Source organism: Linepithema humile, chromosome 1 (assembly GCF_040581485.1).
Source record: "Linepithema humile isolate Giens D197 chromosome 1, Lhum_UNIL_v1.0, whole genome shotgun sequence".
NCBI lineage: Eukaryota > Metazoa > Arthropoda > Insecta > Hymenoptera > Formicidae > Linepithema > Linepithema humile.
Genome location: NC_090128.1, coordinates 2,786,373 through 2,794,137, shown reverse-complemented (window position 1 = coordinate 2,794,137; position 7,765 = coordinate 2,786,373). Strand labels below are relative to the sequence as shown.

Below are 7,765 nucleotides of genomic sequence, written 5' to 3'. Positions count from 1 at the left end.
TCTATATTTTTTAAGTTAATGTTATTGTTGATGGAAATTGTAATTTTTTCACAAGATCTAAGGTGCGCAAATTCGTCATTATCTCATTTTTATTTTCTTCTGTTCACTTTCTTGCAGTTCTAATTACGTTGAATTTTTTATTTATTAGTGAATAACTTTTTTCAACAGAATGATTCTTTTAATTTGCATAAGTGCATAATTTCCGTAAGTGGATAAAAACAATTTATTATTAAAATTATATGATTTTTATCTCATAAGATCTTAATATCGAGGTACATTTTATTATACTTTATTATTAAATTGTAAAATATTGTTAATAATAAGATAAAACTTTTACTTGTAAGTAAAAATATGACAATAAACATAAATATCTCTGTCTTTTTACTTGTTTTAATAATACATGATATACATTATTTTGCAATGTTATATTTTTTGCAATGTTATAATGTTATATTTTTATTGTTCTCAACTACATAAAAGAATATTCAGCAATATTGATATCTTTTGCTTAATATTTAAAAGATCTCAGATAATAATTCCGTGACAGCAAAGTTATCTCATTTAGATTATCTATTTTGTCGCTCGATATTAAATGGTCAAGGATGGCAATTCTAACTCGCAGTATAATTCTTGCAAAGCTTTCAGGCGGATCTGTTGCGAGATAAGTAGTCGGGTGAATAAAAAAATCAATATTTTTTTATTATTTATTTACAAATATATTTTATCACTCATGTAAAAGTGTTTAGAAACAACAAAAAAACCTAAACTTTTTCCAATATTATATTACAATTATATCTTGCAACACAAATCCACAAAAAGAAAGTAGAACTATGTTCTCTAGGTTTTTATACAAAGTATCTAAGAGTGTTCTAGTTTTCTGTAGCGAAATGCAATTTGTGATCGATGACTCAGAGATCACGACAAAAACGCTTTAAAGAGCGCTGTCACTATTATTGGTCATCAGCTCATTCTGCAGCTTGTGTTTTAGAATATATTTTTGGACAACTCAGTTTGTACGCTTGATCATATGAAACATTTACACATATTTTTTCTATTAATTTATCTACATCAGTCATACCACATATGTATATATGATTTTATCTAATAATAGTAGCAGTAATAGCAGTAACATCTCACTTATTGTGAGTATAACACTGCAACACTATAAAATCATTCTTTGTAGTTAAATATTAAAGCCGATTAAATATAATTCAAAATGACACAGTGCTAATAAAACAAAGAGAAATATGCGATGACTCTATTATACTATTATACTCTATTATAATATTTATTTTATTTTTTGCCGATAATGATTTTTCTGAAAAAAATTATATTAAAAATTTATATAATATAATTATAATAATTGAATATTAAGTAAGTACTTTTTACAATACAAGAAAGAATGTAATAGTTTTCAAATATTTTTTAAGTTAATAGAGTAATTTTATACCTCTACATTACTCTAGATATTCATTTAACATGTTAAACACATTTAAGCCTAATTAAAAATGTAATATCGCAAGAATAATCGTTTATACGCATGTAAACCTTGTAAAAATTGCATAAATATGTATAGATAATTATTCCGTAAGGTAAAAGTTATCTGATCTAAATTATCCATTTGTGTATTAACTTGTTCGAGAAACGCCGGTCGTGTAATATATCCGACACTAAATTACAATAGTCTCGCAAAGTTTCTTGATAGATCAACGAAAAGAAAGCGAACGTGTTTTTGAGATTTTTATGAAAAGTATTCAAGAGTGTTCGTGTTTCTCGTAGCTAAAATACGTAATACAAATTTACACTCAAGAATCATGATAAAAAATATTTCTACAGCGCTAGCACCATTATTCATAATTTGGTTGCTCTGCGGTTTAGGTTATTTAGAATATCCCTTTGAACGATCCAGGTTATATTTTACTTGCTTATACTTTTTAATCAAATGGGGTCTTTACTCGTATCTTTTCTACTACTTAATTTATACTAGTCATACGGCGTTCGTATATTTTACCTTGCTGTGTAAAATAGAAATATTCATCACACTTGTGTCAACATTTGTCAACTTAATATGCTGCAAGGTAGAATTTCTGAAATATATATTTCGAATTTGCAGTATCTTAATTTTTTTGTTCTTTTTTTATTAATTATTTTGTCATAATTATAGATGAACATGAATTTTTAAGAGACTTTTTGATCATGATCTATCGGTATCGAATATTTTTATATTTTAAATTAGCAAATTCTATATTTAAAATTGATAACAATGTTATTCGGCACGTCTTTAATTGAGCAATGTTATCTTTAAGGAATTAAAAATATGTTTACATAAACTTTCCATTGTGAATGATACATTAAATGTGTTCGGAACATCAAAGGATTACCAATGGTTGCATAAATTGACAATTCGAGCAATAATCATATGGACTACATTGGTTTGTCTCATGGATATAGTGGATAGTTTTTGGTTGAATTACGACTATTTTAGCATTACTCGCATATTTGTTCCATTTGTGGCAAATTATATATATCATGTCAGCTGCCTCAATAGTATAATGTGGGGAATTATTCTGAGGTCGGTATATGTATACTTTGTAAAGTCTATTGCAAAGTAGACAAATATCTAATAAGAATATTTTTAAAAAATGAGTAAAACATATAATTTTTTCTGTTTTTCTTAAATATTTTGAAATTTTTTAATGAGATTTGAAATAAAATTTTATCAATATTGTTATTTTGACAAGTGTTATGAATTTTTGTAGCAAAATAATAAAATTATATTCATAAACAAGAAACAAAATTAAAAGAATGAGAAGAAAACAATATTAATAGCAATGTCTTGAATGATATAAACTTATTATTAAATATAAACTTATTTTACAATAATTACTGTAATTCTTTATTTAATTTAGATATATAGCCTCCAGATTCCAGCAAATCAATGAGCACCTTGAAAATCTGATAAAAGACGACATAAAGTATACCAGACATGAAAGTCTAATTTTAGGAGAAGAATATCAACAAAGAATAAACTTTCATAAAATAAAAGAACGCAGAAAATTTATGTGGATTATAATGTAATTTTTAAAATGACACATGTTTAATTAATAATTAAAGTTACTATATATTAATTAGGTGTTTAAAAAACGTAATCATACATATATTTTTTTAAAGATTATAATATATTTACAATGTACTCAAAAAATTGAATTACCAAACGAGTAAATCTAAAATTTTTGGTAAAGCTTGAATTGTACATAATTTTGTCGATGAAAATATTCTTGTTTTTTATATACGTACTTGTAGTCTAATTTAATTATGGAAATTATAATTTGATTACAGGCATGTTCATCTGCAGCTATGTCTTATATCACGTGACCTGAACAAAATATTCAGTGTACAGATGACATTACAAATGATGTCTATTTTTATATTTGTCATAAATAATTGTTGCATAATTTACACATCACTACTAACAAATGCAACTACATTTGGACAAGTCTTAGATCGCTCATTCAATTATTTTTGGACTATCGTGCATAACATAAAATTTCTCACATTAAATTATATCTGTCAGATTGTCAGTGAACAGGTAACAAACTTAAATAGCAAAAATATAATAATATAAAATTAATAGTAACGTTAATAAAACATTTCCAATTTTTTAACGATAAATATAGGTAGTAAATAAAGCTAATGTTGAATAATTTTTTCCAAGTTATTTGATTATATGTTTTTTGTATAAAACTTTTGACATGAACGGCGTTTTAATTTCATATGAACATTATTTCAGGCGACTGAAGCAATTGTAATTCTTTACAAATTATCTAATAGCAGTCTCGACAAAGACTTGCGCGAACAAGTAAATTATAATAACGTTATATAATTATTCTTCAATTACCTCATGCGCATAGTGTGTTTAAATTTTGCATTTATCCGTTTCTTTTATTTGAATTCAGGCTCTACAATTTGTATTACAAATAAAACAGAGAGAAGTCCAGTTTTATGGTATGAGGCTTTTTTACTTTGGTAACAATTTTATTCGCCGGGTATGTGTTTCACATTTTGCAAAAATATAAATTATTATAAAATAGAATCACAAAGTATTACTTTATATTTCTGTCAGATTTTTCTCAGAATCTTTTTTAGATTTCTGTTAATTTTATAATGATGACATTGTTTATTATTTAATTGCTTACTTTTATCATTATTTATTGTATTTACTGTATTGAAATTCTTCTTCATACTATGTACATAAGCACCCTATATTTTCATTTTGTAAAATAACATTTTTTTTTAGTTCTACACATCAGTGGCGACTGTCGTGGTGATTATAATACAGATGCATATAACTTATACGTATGATGATATAAATACATCTACTAACACAGTAAAAAGTAAATAAACGCAATATAAAAATATGTAATAATCATAATGTATATCTGCCAATGTATATCTAATTAATCTAAAAAGATATATGTAATTTGTTTCGTATAATAACAAATAAAATGTGAATTTGTTGTTAGAAAGTATGCATGGCATTTTCAACATTTTTTATTCGGCATTAAATGTGTTGAATATTTTAAACTTCAATATAATAGCGTGAAATACTAAGATATAATTATTTTTGGTCGTTAATGCTTAATAAAATTGCATATACATAAAGATAACAATTCCGTAAGGTACTTATAATCTATTACACGTCCGCTTTTTCTATTGTACAATACTTGCTGGTCGAATAGCTGACTCGACGTTTCTCGCAGTGTTATTCTTGCGATGTTGGAAGATCCATAAAAATAGCAAAAGTGTTTAAACAGTCTTGCAAAAAATATTGAAATGTATTTTTCTCTCGCTCAGCAAATTGTAATTCAAATTTGTGATCAATGATTCGGAGATAATGACAAAAACAATCCAAGCAGCGCTAGCACCATTATTCATAATTTGGTTGTTCTGCGGTTTAAGTTATTTAAAATATTCCTTTGAACGATCCAGGTTATATTTTATTTGCTTGTACTTTTTAATCATATGGGGTCTTTACTCGTATTTTTTTTACTACTTAATTTATACTAGTCATACGGCGTTCGTATATTTTACCTTGCTGTGTAAAATAGAAATATTCATCACACTTGTGTCAACATTTGTCAACTTAATATACTGCAAGGTAGATTTTCTGAAATATATATTTCGAATTTGCAGTATCTTAATTCTTTTGTCTTTTTTTTATTAATTATTTTGTCATAATTATAGATGAACATGAATTTTCAAGAGACTTTTTGATCATGATCTATCGGTATCAAATATTTTTATATTTTAAATTAGCAAATTCAATATTTAAAATTGATAACAATGTTATTCAGCACGTCTTTAATTGAGCAATGTTATCTTTAAGGAATTAAAAATATGTTTACATAAACTTTCCATTGTGAATGATACATTAAAAGTGTTCGGAACACCAAAGGATTACCAATGGTTGCATAAATTGACAATTCGAACAATAATCATATGGACTACACTGGTTTGTCTCTCGGATATAATGGATAGTTTTTGGTTGAATTACGACTATTTTAGCATTACTCGCATATTTGTTCCATTTGTGGCAAATTATATATATCATGTCAGCTGCCTCAATAGTATAATGTGGGGAATTATTCTGAGGTCGGTATATGTATACTTTGTAAAGTCTATTGCAAAGTAGACAAATATCTAATAAGAATATTTTTAAAAAATGAGTAAAACATATAATTTTTTCTGTTTTTCTTAAATATTTTGAAATTTTTTAATGAGATTTGAAATAAAATTTTATCAATATTGTTATTTTGACAAGTGTTATAAATTTTTGTAGCAAAATAATAAAATTATATTTATGAACAAGAAACAAGATTAAAAAAATGAGAAGAAAACAATATTATTAGTAATGTCTTGAATGATATAAACTTATTGTTAAATATAAAATTATTTTACAACTGTAATTCTTTATTTAATTTAGATATATAGCCTCCAGATTCCAGCAAATTAATAAGCACCTTAAAAATCTGATAAAAGACGATATAAAGTATACAAGACATGAAAGTCTAATTTTAGGAGAAGAATATCAACAAAGAATAAAATTTCATAAAATAAAGAAACGCAGGAAATTTATGTGGATTATAATGTAATTTTTAAAATGACACATGTTTAATTAATAATTAAAGTTACTATATATTAATTAGGTGTTTAAAAAACGTTATTATACATATATTTTTTTAAAGATTATAATATATTTACAATGTACTCAAAAAATTGAATTAGAAAACAAGTAAATCTAAAATTTTTGGTAAAGCTTGAATTGTACATATTTTTGTCAATGAAAATATTCTTGTTTTTTATATACGTATTTGTAATCTAATTTAATTATGGAAATTATAATTTGATTACAGGCATGTTCATTTACAGCTATGTCTTATATCACGTGACCTGAACAAAATATTCAGTGTACAGATAACGCTACAAATGATGTCTATTTTTATATGTTTCATAAATAATTGTTGCATAATTTACACATCACTACTAACAAATGCAACTACATTTGGACAAGTCTTAGATCGCTCATTTAATTATTTTTGGATTATCGTGCAAAGCATGAAATTTCTCACATTAAATTATGTCTGTCAGATTGTCAGTGAACAGGTAACAAACTTAAATAGCAAAAATATAATAATATAAAATTAATAGGAACGTTAATAACATTTTCAATTTTTTAACGATAAATGTAGGTAGCGAATAAAGCTAATGTTGAATAATTTTTTCCAAGTTATTTGATCATTTGTTTTTTGTATAAAACTTTTGACATGAACGGCGAGTTTTAATTTCATATGAACATTATTTCAGGCGGCTGAAGCAATTGTAATTCTTTACAAATTATCTGATAGCAGTCCCGACAAAGACTTGCGCGAACAAGTAAATTATAATAACGTTATATAATTATTCTTCAATTACCTCATGCGCATAGTGTGTTTAAATTTTGCATTTATCCGTTTTTTTCTATTTGAATTCAGGTTCTACAATTTGTATTACAAATAAAACAGAGAGAAGTCCAGTTTTATGGTATGAGGCTTTTTTACTTTGGTAACAATTTTATTCGCCGGGTATGTGTTTTACATTTTGCAAAAATATAAATTACTATAAAATAGAATCACAAAGTATTACTTTATATTTCTGTCAGATTTTTCTCAGAATCTTTTTTAGATTTCTGTAAATTTTATAATGACGATATTGTGTATTACTTAATTGTTTACATTTATTATTATTTATTGTATTTATTGTATTGAAATTCTTCTTTATACTATGTACATAAGCAGCCTATATTCTCATTTTGTAAAATAACATTTTTTTTTAGTTCTACACATCAGTGGCGACTGTCGTAGTGATTATAATACAGATGCATATAACTTATACGTATGATGATATAAATACATCTACTAACACAGTAAAAAGTAAATAAACGCAATATAAAAATATGTAATAATTATAATGTATATCTGCTAATGTATATCTAATTAATCTAAAAAGATATATGTAATTTGTTTCGTACAATAACAAATAAAATGTGAATTTGTTGTTAGAAAGTATGCATGGCATTTTCAACATTTTTCATTCGTCATTAAATGTATTGAATACTTTAAACTTCAATATAATAGCGTGAAATACTAAGATATAATTATTTTTGGTCGTTAATGCTTAATAAAATTGCATATACATAAAGATAACAATTCCGTAAAGCACTTATAAT

General features: G+C 25.1%; 1 protein-coding gene and 1 long non-coding RNA gene across 2 annotated transcripts; both read left to right on the top strand.

Moving 5' to 3' along the window:
* The first annotated feature begins 2,168 nt into the window (after nt 1-2,168).
* LOC136997023 (putative gustatory receptor 28a) lies at nt 2,169-4,461 on the top strand. Its single transcript, XM_067347150.1, has 6 exons — nt 2,169-2,572; nt 2,910-3,074; nt 3,340-3,589; nt 3,791-3,859; nt 3,957-4,046; nt 4,298-4,461. The coding sequence occupies exons 1-6, from the start codon at nt 2,442-2,444 to the stop codon at nt 4,400-4,402; spliced, it is 810 nt and encodes a 269-aa protein (XP_067203251.1). The 5' UTR covers nt 2,169-2,441; the 3' UTR covers nt 4,403-4,461.
* Nucleotides 4,462-4,536: 75 nt separating this feature from the next.
* Nucleotides 4,537-7,670, top strand: LOC136997029 (uncharacterized). The gene is made up of 4 exons (XR_010887841.1): nt 4,537-6,663; nt 6,865-6,933; nt 7,032-7,121; nt 7,373-7,670. It is a non-coding gene; the product is annotated as an uncharacterized lncRNA (long non-coding RNA).
* Nucleotides 7,671-7,765: the final 95 nt, after the last annotated feature.